Source organism: Cotesia typhae, unplaced genomic scaffold, assembly GCF_013202065.1.
Source record: "Cotesia typhae breed Kobodo isofemale line unplaced genomic scaffold, CoteBio_Ctyphae contig_36, whole genome shotgun sequence".
Classification (NCBI taxonomy): domain Eukaryota; kingdom Metazoa; phylum Arthropoda; class Insecta; order Hymenoptera; family Braconidae; genus Cotesia; species Cotesia typhae.
In genome coordinates this window covers 1472458-1486258 of record NW_027423744.1, presented here as the reverse complement: position 1 = coordinate 1486258, position 13801 = coordinate 1472458, and the positions used below count along the sequence as shown (strand labels likewise).

General features: G+C 33.0%; 4 protein-coding genes across 4 annotated transcripts; 2 read left to right on the top strand and 2 right to left on the bottom strand.

Moving 5' to 3' along the window:
- Positions 1-4366: 4366 nt before the first annotated feature.
- LOC141526682 (histone H2B) lies at positions 4367-4741 on the bottom strand. Its single transcript, XM_074241751.1, has one exon. It carries the CDS (start codon positions 4739-4741, stop codon positions 4367-4369), a length of 375 nt encoding a protein of 124 aa, XP_074097852.1.
- A 115-nt stretch (positions 4742-4856) lies between these two features.
- LOC141526671 (histone H2A-like) lies at positions 4857-5511 on the top strand. Its single transcript, XM_074241741.1, has one exon. It carries the CDS (start codon positions 5114-5116, stop codon positions 5489-5491), a length of 378 nt encoding a protein of 125 aa, XP_074097842.1. The 5' UTR covers positions 4857-5113; the 3' UTR covers positions 5492-5511.
- Positions 5512-6623: 1112 nt separating this feature from the next.
- Positions 6624-7098, bottom strand: LOC141526647 (histone H3). Its single transcript, XM_074241702.1, has one exon. It carries the CDS (start codon positions 7096-7098, stop codon positions 6688-6690), a length of 411 nt encoding a protein of 136 aa, XP_074097803.1. The 3' UTR covers positions 6624-6687.
- Positions 7099-7380: 282 nt separating this feature from the next.
- On the top strand, positions 7381-7692 carry LOC141526718 (histone H4). Its single transcript, XM_074241794.1, has one exon. The coding sequence runs from the start codon at positions 7381-7383 to the stop codon at positions 7690-7692; it is 312 nt and encodes a 103-aa protein (XP_074097895.1).
- Positions 7693-13801: the final 6109 nt, after the last annotated feature.

The following is a 13801-nucleotide window of genomic DNA, read 5'->3' as shown; positions in this document are numbered from 1 at the left end:
AAAACGAATATTTTCCTTAAAATAGCCAAACTTCAACTATGAATATCTTTTAATCGGTTGAGTTTTTGAAAAAGTCATAAGAGACCTTTTTGTAAAGCATTCAATTTCTCACAAAATCTATGCCACGGAATATTTTTCCAAGCAGTTGGAAGCGAGATATAAATTTTTTTATCTGATTATTCGAAAAAAATAGAAACCCGCAAAGCGGAGGACCTTCCCGTTATAATTAAGAGCTTATACTTGGAGAGAATTCTTTTTAGGTGTCTACGAACCTATTTTTCAGAGTATAAAGTCAAAAATAAATTATTCGATTTTTTTGACCCACCCTATTCTCCATACATTATTTCTATTCATAAGGAAGTATATATTATTGGTAGATCTGAATAAAATACTTGAATATATTCTCACTTAAATCTGATCCGAAAATCTCGTGTAAGTATCTGCAGCAATTTTTGGATAATTTTGAAGCAAGAATCTGCCAAAAAAGTTTTGAAATAGAGTTTTCGAAACCCAATGCAGATACTTGATTAAGAATCTTGAGCCAGACTTTTTTAAGGATGGTCCTTATTTGTAACTGGGATTTGTTATGAATAATTATTTTACCTGATACCCTGTTGAGACCAGATTGGGAATTATATTCGGTCTTTATGATATACTCTTTTCTAAATTGATCATAATGGTAATTATTAGCTCAGGGATCAATCGTTCTCTGATAGTAGGATATGAACAAATCGTGCTATTCCACTCTCGAGAGAGTTTTCTACAAGCACATGTACCATCTACTGAACATTTTGCGTCGATTATCGCTTCACAATCAAATCAGTTTTTACAGTTGTCTCCGAGTTTGGCTGTGGGTAAAATTTTAATGTTAATAACAACTTCAATTAATATTTAATTGACTTTTGGGTTCTATTGTAATTACCTTCTTTTATGCAAATATAGTTGTACACATTGACTTTATCTTGGTCAATATTAATGCATTTGTAATTGGAGTCACAACACGGTTGCGGAAAATTTGGATTACACTTTAATAAGAAACAAAAAAGTTCGGTAAATTAAAAAATGTTTATCCCTTAAAAATAATTTGTGAGAAAATTAACTATATTTGCAATTCAATTTTTAGGCGATAGTAAAAGATAGCCTCTGCGCGTTTGTGTTTAATAAGGCAAGCAAAAAAAATATCGTATGTACGTTATATGCCAGATGAAATTTATGATCAGACTTACCGGGATGCGCCATGTACCGCATCTTTCGATGGAAAAGAAATGATTTGGTGTTGAGTATGATGCGATTTCGACAATGGAATCTACTACTACTTCAATAAACAATAAAAATAATAAAACTGTCTTTAATTTAACCATTTTTTACCCGAAAATTATTTCAAATTTTTGGTTGAGAAATTTAAAATATGGCAGTTTTTTAATTTGATGCTCTGATAGAAAAAAAGTCCAAAGATGTAAAAACGCATTTCGAAGTCTACTTTTATATGAATAGATACCATAAAGTATTGACGTATTTGAAATACGTCAATTGATGTTATCTTTTCAAATTTGTTCGATTTTACCAAATTCCTGGAAAGATTATTTTTTTGACAAAATTTTAATCAACACTAAAGAATCATATGTATGTTACTTGAATTCGCAATAATGATAATGATCAACTTAAGGATTATTAAATCTATCACACACATTGCAAATTTTTACGGGATTTTGCAAGATATCTTTAATATGACAATCTGATATCTAATTTGTGAAAATACATCCTAAAAAATTTTTATGTATATGCTTTTTAAATCACGGTAAATCTGTTAATGAAACTTGCAAATGGTTAATCTGGAAGAGCGATCTAATTATATTATGAATAAATCAATCGAACAAATTTTAGTTGCAAGCAAAGTATTTGAGCCTTTATGATAAATTATGCTCATTCATTTTTGACTATGATTGATCATATTTAATAAAACGTTTTATGAAGTAAAATTTTATGTAAATTCAAAATATAAAATTAAGATAAATAAATATATGATAAAACAAACTTAAAAAAAAAACAAAAGCTTTTATTTAGCTATAGAATATAAAAATAAACTGAAAAGGAAAAAATTAATTTAATACGGCGACATCAGTTTTTTTATGGAAAAAACTGTATTTGCAAACATAAAAAATTATTTATATAAATTAGGTTTTTGGCAAATATAATTTTTTGTTATATTTGTTTAGATATTATCATAAATATTTCTTCCGTGTGAGCTGATTGTCTATTTTCAGATTTTGGTTTATTCCGTATCTGTCAAAATGCGTCAGTAATTAAAAGCATATTTTACTTTCGAGTATGGGTATCAATAATCTAATCTAAACTAATATTTTACGTCATTAAATTTATTAATAAACGCTGCAAATTACACTAACGAGTAATTAATTTGAAAATTAGTTCCAACATTTTATCATAATTTCATACATTTATCGCCGTGCATCAATAAAAGTATGTGTGTCCATTGATTTATCAAAGTTTAATGAATTTTAATTCCAAACATTACACGATTCTATTAATAGATAATTACTGGTAAAATAATCTAATTAACCTATAATAATCTCAGGTGCAAGAATTGATGAGAAAGTTTCCAGTTTCCTCATTTGAGGAAATCCTTAAGGGTTGAAATTGAGGAACCCTCAATTGGGAGAACAAGTCAAGGGTAAGAAAGTCAAGAAGGCCAAGGGTAAGAAGGAGAAGAAAAGTTCGGATGATTAACGAGCTTCTTTAACTTCCCGCTAAGAAAATTGAAAATTTTCAACTAAAGGGAAGTTATTGATTTCGGTCCGATTTTCGAAAGTCGAGTTTTTATCGGATCTCCACGTTTTGAGGTCCCAGGAAGCCATTCTGACTATTCCCACTGAGGTGTTCGGCCGCGCGCGCGCGTGTGTGTGTGTGTGTGTGTGTGTGTGTGTGTGTGTGTGTGTGTGTGTGTAAGTATGTGAACCGCTTATAACTTTTGAACAGTTTGTTCCTTGTTTGATCAATTTAAACTCAAAGATTTTTTATGAGGCTAAAAAAACTGCGTCGAATGTTGCCAGCCGCGTGAAAATTGGTTGATCATCCGTAAGTCATTGCTGTTTGAAAATTCAAAAAATAATGTTCTGTGAACCTTGTATCAGACTTTTGAGCTCCAAAGTATATAAGGGCTATCTCTTTGAGCTCAAAATAACACATAATTTGTATTTTCAGCGTCTAGGTATGGAATTACCGGGAAGTTGCAGGGATGGTCTTCAGGGTCAACCGTTTTTCTCAGTTTTTTTCTTAAGCTAGTTGTCATGGTACAATATTGTTAAAAAATGAGAAATTACACGCGTCGCAAAAGTATATGTTTTTAGCTAATTTAAGTATTTCATAATTTTTACGCAAGACTGTACTCGTTGAGATACAATTCATACACGGAAAAAAATAGCAGTACAAATTGCTACCGTAACATCGTAATCCAGGACCAGACTTTCAGTATCTCGATTTTTATGTTTAGAAGTTTTAAAAATAACTCTTTATCCATGAGTTTTTACAACTTTAACATCGTAAATTTCAACGAACGATTTCTGTCAAAGCAAGTGAATAAGCATGTATACTTTGTGCATGTAAGAGAGATGGAATGCAACCACGACGCCACTGAGGAAAAGTGATCAATTATTTATCATAATATCGATGAGCGTGTTGGCGAGCAAAGAAAGCCGTTAACAATTATTAAGTGAATCACGCATACATCTTTAATTAGTTAAATTCCATCATTTAGTAATATGTGTAAGTATATTTTTATATTATTTTATTTTTTCAGTGAAAAACAATATTAGAAATGTTAGGGTGATGTTTTTGTGTATTGATTGATTTTCATCTCGACACGCGCTAACGTGTTTAAAGCATAACCAAAAAAAAAATTCTCTATAAAGTAAAAGACCCAGTTATTGCTGCTAGCCTTATTATTGACACGTGTAATTTTTTTTAATTAGCAAAAACAAATCAATTCTAATAAATTAATAAATATAAACTTAAAGAAAAGTTTTTTTTTTTTTGAGAACATTTAATTTTTTTAATTAGAATAGAATTGCAAGTGTCAAACTAAGCTAGTGTCAATAGTTAAGTATTTTACCTTTAATTAAACGAATTACGGCGAGAAGAATTTATTATTTATTTTAGTGTCTTGTTCTTTTTCTAGATTTTTGCAGACAATAAACAGAAATGTTTATTATAAGAACTAAGAATATAATTTTTAGGCTTTCGTGAGTATGAGAAATATAATGCAATGGAACTTGAAAATACTTTACGTATTGAAAAATTTGATGGCCCTGAAAAGGGCCGTTTGGTTTGGTTTTAGTCAAAGAGGAGATGTTTACTTAGAGCTAGTGTACTTAGTGACAGCTTTGGTTCCTTCACTGACGGCGTGCTTAGCCAATTCACCGGGTAACAGAAGACGAACAGCTGTTTGAATTTCCCGTGAAGTGATGGTAGAACGTTTGTTGTAGTGAGCGAGTCTGGAAGCTTCAGCAGCAATACGTTCGAAGATATCGTTAACGAAGCTATTCATGATGCTCATGGCTTTGGAGGAAACACCGGTGTCAGGATGGACCTGTTTCAGTACTTTGTAAATGTAGATAGCGTAACTTTCCTTCCTCTTCTTCTTGCGATTCTTCTTGTCAGACTTGGTGATGTTCTTCTGGGCTTTGCCAGATTTCTTTACAGCTTTACCACTAGTCTTGGGCGGCATGATGGTTACTGAGTTGAGTATGTCCGTACGTAGAGAAGCACAGTAGACGAATGTCGGTGAGCCTCACTTTGCTTTCGCTTTTAAAAGAGAAAAATAGGAAGTTGAGCATCGGTGAAGCCAGTCACAAAGAGTGGGGATAAACACCAAGTAAACCGGCTCGTCACTGAAACATAATCACAATAGTAACCGTCTTCAACACAGCTGGCTAACCTAAGGTATGCTTTACCCCCTCCAGCATTCAGCTGCCAGAACATCTGCCGCATGCTCCTCACACGAGCCTTATAAAATTCAAGGTTCGGAGTGCGAACTGCATAGTCAGAACTTACACGTTCAAGTTAAGTCATCAGTTTTTCATTCTCTAACCTTTTCATTATGTCTGGACGTGGTAAAGGCGGTAAAGTAAAGGGAAAGTCAACGACCCGCTCAAGCCGTGCTGGTCTTCAATTTCCAGTTGGTCGTATCCATCGTATATTGCGTAAAGGAAATTATGCCGAACGTGTCGGTGCTGGTGCTCCAGTTTACCTTGCCGCCGTCATGGAATATTTGGCGGCTGAAGTTCTGGAGTTGGCTGGAAACGCTGCTCGTGACAACAAAAAGACTAGAATTATTCCCCGTCATCTTCAGTTAGCCATCCGTAACGACGAAGAGTTAAACAAACTTCTCTCTGGAGTCACCATCGCTCAAGGAGGTGTCTTGCCTAACATCCAGGCTGTTCTTTTACCCAAAAAGACCGAGAAAAGCAGCTCTTAAATTATAACTTCCTTCCCATATAATATAAAACGGCCCTTTTTAGGGCCACCAAATTTTTCAATACGTGAAGAGTTTTCTAGTTTAATTTAATTCCTTTTATCCAACCTAATTATGTGCTTCATCAAAATATTGTTATCTATCTTGAAAATTAATTAATACAGTTATCAGCACTATTTCATCTTTATCAAGATAATATATTACCATGAACTTACAACAAATAATTATAATCTTTGGCATTTGCTAAAATTACAGTGAGGTCGTTTACTCTGCTGTCTTTGTCTTAGGCTTCTCACCTTTCATTTTAAAATATAGCATGGGCACATCTAGTGCCATACATCCCTTGGCTTTGATAAAGGGAATTTGAGATATAACACAGTCAGAGAGAGAGAGAGAGAGAGAGAGAGAGATTTTACAATAAATTAATTTCTTTAAGGTTAGGTAATGATAACTTTGGAAATATGATTCTCTTCAGCAGTTTTATATAGAAACAATATATTTATTATATACATCTGATATTCGGAATGTGTTGAAAACAGTTGTCTGAAAAATAATTTGAAAGTTATATTTTAATTTATTCTACCTAAATTGAATCTGATAATTAGTAACAATTCATTAAAGTAATAATTTGATAAATGGTAATGTAGTCAACTTATTCATCGAAAATATTTAAATTATATATATTTATCGTCATTAAAAAATTTCTTTTTAATGCGTATTATAGTAATGACAAATTCATTGTATTTAAAACATCTACATAATCCTTCCCAAAATTCATGTCATCTTTTTTTGTTCGTTTAGCAGAAAAGTTCTATAGTTCGAATAATTAAAATGTTAATTATAGTAAACTGTTCTATCTTTCATGATAAAGAATAGTTTGCGAGACATTAAGATATCTTTAATGACTGAAAAATATATTAGTCATGCTATAATGAGATTTTAGAAAAAATCATTAGTCCGAAGAGGAGAAATATTCAATATGAATAGAAAAGATTTGTATTTAACGAAAGATGGAAATAGATAACATCAGATAGATATTGACATTCTATTTTCTAATCTATCATATAGGTCTTAGATCTTCTAGGTAAGCGAACAATTCTTAGCATAGATAATTGGTAACTTAAATGATTTTCTCAGTATGAAAAGTTTGGTGGCCCTGAAAAGGGCCGTTTTTTTTATGATTGATCAAAAATGTTAACTTAGGCACGTTCACCTCGGATACGTCGAGCCAACTGGATGTCTTTGGGCATGATGGTGACACGCTTGGCGTGAATGGCACAGAGGTTGGTGTCTTCGAAAAGACCGACGAGGTAGGCCTCGCTGGCTTCCTGTAGGGCCATCACAGCAGAGCTCTGGAATCTCAGGTCAGTCTTGAAGTCTTGGGCTATTTCACGAACAAGACGTTGGAAGGGCAATTTACGGATCAACAACTCCGTACTCTTCTGGTAACGACGGATTTCACGAAGAGCAACAGTTCCTGGACGGTAGCGGTGAGGCTTTTTGACACCTCCAGTAGCTGGTGCACTCTTACGGGCAGCCTTGGTGGCAAGTTGCTTACGTGGAGCTTTGCCTCCGGTAGATTTACGAGCGGTTTGCTTGGTTCGGGCCATGACGACTTAGTGACAGTACTCTGACTTTAACGATGTAAAGTAAAACTGAAAATGCATGGTTTGCTCGAAGAGCTCGCCTTTTTGTTAACTAGGGCCAGGTGTTCCAGATGTTTTTAACCAGTTGGGGGATAAAGTTTCTGGATTGTGCTGATTGGCTATACTCGAAGTCGATGGTGGGGGAAACGTTGGAGATGTGCTTAAAAGAGCCTTGACTTAGCGTTTTTCGATCATACCAAGTTTACTTCTTGAGTCGCTCAGAAGCTTAAATCAACTTATCTCAACATGACTGGTCGTGGTAAGGGAGGAAAAGGATTGGGAAAAGGAGGAGCCAAGCGTCATCGTAAAGTTCTTCGTGATAACATCCAAGGTATCACCAAGCCAGCTATCCGTCGTTTGGCCCGTCGTGGTGGAGTCAAGCGTATCTCTGGATTGATCTACGAAGAGACTCGTGGTGTGCTCAAGGTCTTCCTTGAGAACGTCATCCGTGACGCCGTCACCTACACCGAGCACGCTAAACGTAAGACTGTCACAGCCATGGATGTAGTCTACGCATTGAAACGTCAAGGCCGTACTCTCTACGGTTTCGGAGGTTAAAAATCCCACTCTTTCAACAAATTTTCCACAAAACGGCTCTTTTCAGGGCCACCAAATTATTCATACTAAGAAAATCATAAGTTTTAATTTGCGCTACGATAGTTTTGTATTTCGCTACCAATTGGAGTATACATAAAAAAATGCAAAAATTTTTACGACGATCCTCTAGGATGACATCTTGATTTTTGAGAATCAAAAGAAGTCAATGTGTCTTTAAAACGCATTTATTTACTATACTATATTTAGGGGTTGGTTTTACATTGGGGTTCAGATACGAATATCTTAAACGATTGTAGTAATAAATCAAACATCAGACCTTCTTCGTAGAGTGTTAAATTTCTTACAAAAATGTAGAATATGTATTTTTAAAAATTTTTTTGAATAAATTCTTTGAACTTTGATCTCGGATATCTTTGAAATGGGTAATGTAATCGCTTACACGTATCAGATCTTTTTTGTAGATCATTCAATTTTCTACAAAAATGTGTATCAAGATTTGATTCAAAAATTGATTAATAGTAAGATTTGATCTTTTTTTGTTAGAGACTAACGAAAAATGTAAAACTGTGATGAGGATAATCTTCCTACCAATATTAAGAGCTCAAATTTGGTGAGCATTTTCTAGAGGTGCCTAAAAATCAAGTTTTTAATGTCAAAAGTTAAAAAAAAAATAATCGATTTTTTTGACCCATCCTAATATATATGATTGCACGTCAATTGACATCGTTTCTAATAATTGGTAATTTTCTGGCAGTTACCCTGATAGCCACCTTACCTATAACTTACTGTCAATCTACGTCCGCAATTTGAAGCAAACTTGACGGAAAGAGTTGGCAAAGCGAGCGATTACCTATTAGTTACCTATAACTTACTCTGCAAATAGACGTCAAAACTTGCTGTACAAGTATTTCCTTCAAATTGTAGTCAAGTTGAAAGGAAATTTAACTACAAGTTTGATTGTTAACTTGTATTCAAGTTGCGGCCGTAGATTTCCGTCAATTTGCTTACAACTGTTGTTGAGAGAAGAATTACCGCCAACTTGATGTATAAATTAACCGTAACTGCTGGAAGTCAACACTTACTGAGAAAGCGCTGGCTATCAGGGTAGTTATACTTTTTTTCGTAATTTCTTCTAGTTGGCTTCATTCAACAGTTTGATGTGAAGTTCCGGCCTGAAAAACAGTGTTGCCCTTCACCAAACAACAAATTGATCATCATTAGTGTTTCGAAGACAATTTGATGACAAGCTTACGTATTGATATGCAACCAAATCAAAAATGTATACAATTTGATGAAAATCTCCGACCGGAATTGGCATTCAAGTTGACATCAAGCTTTTAGTCAACCCATCTACTACAATTTTACTGAAAGAATTTGCACGTTAAGTCTTGACGGCAAATTGCAGAGTAACTTACTATCAGCTTTACTGACCCTGATAGCCAAGTTGGTCGCAACTTTCCGTGATTTACTGCCGCAACTTGTTACTAAGTTGGCAGCAAGTCTTGAAAATGTACTCGGTTGGTGTCAACTTATTCACCACGTTGTCAGCAAAAACTGCTTTTGAAACTTTTTCACATCAAGTTGACGATAAGTTTCTCAAGAAATTTCGCGACATATTGCAGCAGTAGATTGGTCTTCCTTTTCTCAGAAACTTGTAGCCAACTTGATGCCAACATTTACAAATTCGGAACTTGATCGCAAGTGGTGGTTAAGTTGGTGGCAACTATCTGACACCAACTTTGTTGGTCTGAAATTCTGGCTATCAGGGGAAACTCCTGCTTTTTAAGCCTTTACGTTGATTTTGTTGCCGATTCTGGACGCAGATTGACGGCAAGTTTCAGTTAGCATACCTATCAGGGTGAGTTTCTCCGGGACAAAGTTGCTAGCCGTAGTTTGCAGTAAATTTGATGTCAACTTCAGAATAATCGTTGCTGGATAAAATGTTGCATGCACAAGTTTAAACGAAATTAGCCTCCGGAATTTGAAGTTAACTTGTTTGCAACAATACCCCGGGTAACTGAACAGGGATACCCCAATAACTTAGTAGCAAACTGACATTTATCTGTCGACGCAGTTTGGAGTCAATCTGCGGAGCAGATTGGTGGTACAATAGCTGCAGAAATTGGGACATGATATTTGTGTTTAATTTGCTTGTAAACTGCATGCCGATTGGCTAAAACTATAGTATTTTCTAATATGTCAATAAACAATGGGTCATTCAGGCTGTCAGAATGCCCAACATTGATGACTATCTGTGTCGCATATTGATGCCAAGCTGCATTAGCAGATTAGCGTCAATCTAACAGCAACATTTTAAAAGTATAGATCTGCAGTTAACTTGATGTTCGATTGACAAAAATCAGTATATAGCAACTTCTGCTCTGTAACTTTGGTTATTGGGGTAGTTGTCGACTAAATTTTGCTATCAATAAATTAAATTGCACTCAAGTTAATGAACTACCAACAACTAAACTACAACCCTACGCTCTCTCACTTGCTCCTTGACTGTAATATAGGGAAAAACAGTACACTAGAAAAATGATCAAATTCTATCATATCGACAACAGTATTTTAAACTGTCGGTAAATCGAATATTTCTTAATCATTTCATCAGCTGCAATTTATCTGAATGATACAAGGTATATATACCATGAGTTACTATTGTATATTTTTGGGTAAGTAGTAGAAAATACCGAATTTACAACAATTTTTATAAATAAATTAATTTATTATGAAGAAAAATGATAATTTACGTTATAAATTTTCGATTCTTATTTTGTTATTTTTTACATTTTACTCTGAAAATAAATCGAGACATATATCTATTGAATCAAAAATATACATATGCAGTCCATATATCGTGTTAGTTCTTCAATAACAAAAATATTTCACTTGTCAATAAATCCCATAGTTTTCAGAAAAGAAAAATCAATTGGCCTATGAAAGAGTTTTTTATCGTTTCTCTTTGAGCAGGTCTCTTCGACGTCGGTGGCTTGGTACAAATCACATTTTAAATATTAAAGTTACAGGACTGCCGAGGGTGACTTTTGCGCTAGCGGAATGATTGAGGCCATTTGTTTTCCCTCCCGGCCGATTTTAATGAAATTTTCGTCTCTTTACTTTTATTTTCTTCAGCTTGCTTTCATGTGCTAACATTTTTTTTTCTATTGATATTTTTTTATTTTTATACTTTCTATCTTTGTTTTCGTCTTATTCTTGAACATCAGTAGCATTACACAGACACTGAAATCTTTCTGGAGAGTGGAGGGCTAAAAGATACCTGGGGGAATTTCAGAGTATCATTCGCGCGTCCAACCCTCTTGATTCCAGTTTATTGCGCTCGTTCCCGCGAATTAGGAAATAAGATGGCGCTGTTTTAAAATATAAATTTATACCTATTTTCTTATTTTTCAATTTTTGTTTCATTTTCAAATATCAATAAATCGTAAAATAAAAATTTAATCTTATAAATATGAACGTCATACATGTACAATTTTTTATGGAAAATGTAATGGTCATCTAATTTTTTTCTAGTATTGTTAAAAATTCGTTTATATTTTGATTGAATTGCTTTTAAATAATTTGTAGTTTTTATGATTAAAATTAATTTTAAAAAATTGTAAAGCTTTTGAAATTTTAGGTGATTGAAGTTCTTCCATGGCTGAATCATTGACCCTGCATTCTATCCTTGAAACTTCTCACAATTTCGAAAAATTTTTAGTTTTTAAAGTGGAAAGTAAAAATCATAAAAATTTCGAGCCCAGCTTCAAATGAAAAAATGATAAATGATAAAAATCTTAATAGAATTACTATCATCATAATTTTCTCGGGGCCAAAAAATTTTGACTCCCCAGCGGTTAAAAAAGGCGAAGCTTACTCATATTATGATACAAAATAATCCATCAAAATAGTAGGAATCATTTATATAAAAATTGATGAAATCTAGAATGATTGGCCCCTTGAATTTTTCAGACAATGTATACATTACATGTAGGACAATATAAATAGACTATTCAGTATTCCGTGAGTATAAAGTGATAATAAAAAAAAGGCGTTCTCAGTAATCCAAAGCAGAAGAGTCGGATTATAATATTAAAATACATTTTGAGAGACTGAATGAGTGAGTGAGTGAATAAAAAAAGTATGGCATATGTCGTAAAAATAAGGGGAATATTTCAACTACGGGTATATACTATGCCGTTAGCGTAATACAGGGTTAGGGTAGCAGGTTGATCGTTTTGTCATGCGGGATTTCATGTTTTCACACCCTACACGTAGCTTACTGACAGAGATTCATAAATATTTGTCCACCAACCCTTTTCAAGTGCACCCTTGCGATTAATTTACACTTGTTTATCCATCCTATAATATGACTCTGACATTAGCTCTATCTGTTTCATCGAATTATTATCTAGTTGTTTAATCATATTTAAATTAGCGACACTTAAATATTTTAGTGCTGCAGGAGTTAGAGCACTTTTTGAAGAATTCGATGATCCACCCGCCTCTAAAACTAGATAAATATATCGGAGAGGAACGGGGCAAAATGGGGAACCCTAAAAATATAATGAAGAAATTTTTCTTTTAAACGAGTTTTCAAAATGTCTAAAAATAGATTTAAATAATTTTGAAGTTCTTGCACGTTAAATAAATTTATGAGATCTAAAGTACTAATAATTTTTCATGCAAAGAATAATTTTTTAATAACTTTAGATTAACATTTTCAAAATTTATTAAAAAATGATAAGTTTTTCTGCAATTTGAGTATAAAAAGTTTTAAAAAATTATTCTATAAAAGAAAATCATTTAAAAGAATTTCTTAAAACACGTGCCCTCAGTCATTAAGCTAAAAATTAGTTCTTTCAGCTCAATGTCAATAAGAATTTTATTTTTTCTAAGCTTATTCTAATTTCGCGAATTTTTTTTTTTTCACTTCCTTGAAAGTACCCCATGGGTATTTTACCCACGAAAAATGAAAATTACCTTTAAAGTCAGCTGAAACTTTGTTTTATTTTTTTGAAAACATTAAAATTAAAATTAAGCGGTTCCTTAAATAATCCGTATTCCCCCCATCCCTGTCTTACATACATACATTTTTTAACCAATGTTTTTTTCGAGTCTTTTTTTAACTATTTAAGAGATGAAATGATGAAATTTTACATGAATTTTGATATCTGAGGACCGATACAATAAATAGATTTATAGAAAATCTACCTTATTACTTGATTAAACAAAAAATTCTCTTCTAATATTTCACTTAGTTTAAGATATTCCCTTCTCTTAATTCAAAAAGTTCACTTTGGAATCAAGGAGATAAAACTTTCAAACATAGAGAGAAATAATTGCTTTTTAAGAATTTTTCAGGTTTATCAGAAAATCATAATATATTTAAACATGGTAACTTATATTCCATCGAACAATTTTTTTTTGGATTAGGATAGGCGGTAACATCTATTGAAGATACTTTTTAATATCATCAAAAAAAAAGTCTCAAATAGTTTCCAAAATTGGTGAAACTTCTTGATCGTAGAAGTAAAATTTTTCTTTAGCAAAAAAACAAGTTTCTGGATCCAGACAAGAAATTCTAGAATTAAGAAGTTTTTTTTTTATTTTTTTTTTCATTGCATGCTTACGATAATTCGGTTACGTTAATTGACAGCGCTAATTTTGTATCATAAATGTTTTACTTTCTAAATTATTTATCAATACATGTATTGCAATGGATGCTAGAAATAATTATTTGTACAAGTTGATTATATACTATGAAAAAAATTCAATTCAAATTCTTGAACATATAATCAGTGTTAAAATGAAAAATGAACGATGTTAGCTGTTGATAATCTCATGAGATGAACAGAAAGGTGAGAAGGATAATGTCCGGTAAATTTATAATTGAGTTAGGTCAAAATCCCATGAAAGCTCAAGCCAACAGCTTATATACCCACAATATCCTCGTGGAAACTAAACCCACGACTATCCACCCAGTTTTACTCTCTATCTCTATATACCTTGCGGTGCTTTTATTAAATTAAGCTACATGATCAACCTAAATTATGAGTATTAAATTTTGCTCTGCACAGTAACTATTTTTTTTTCACCATTTTACACC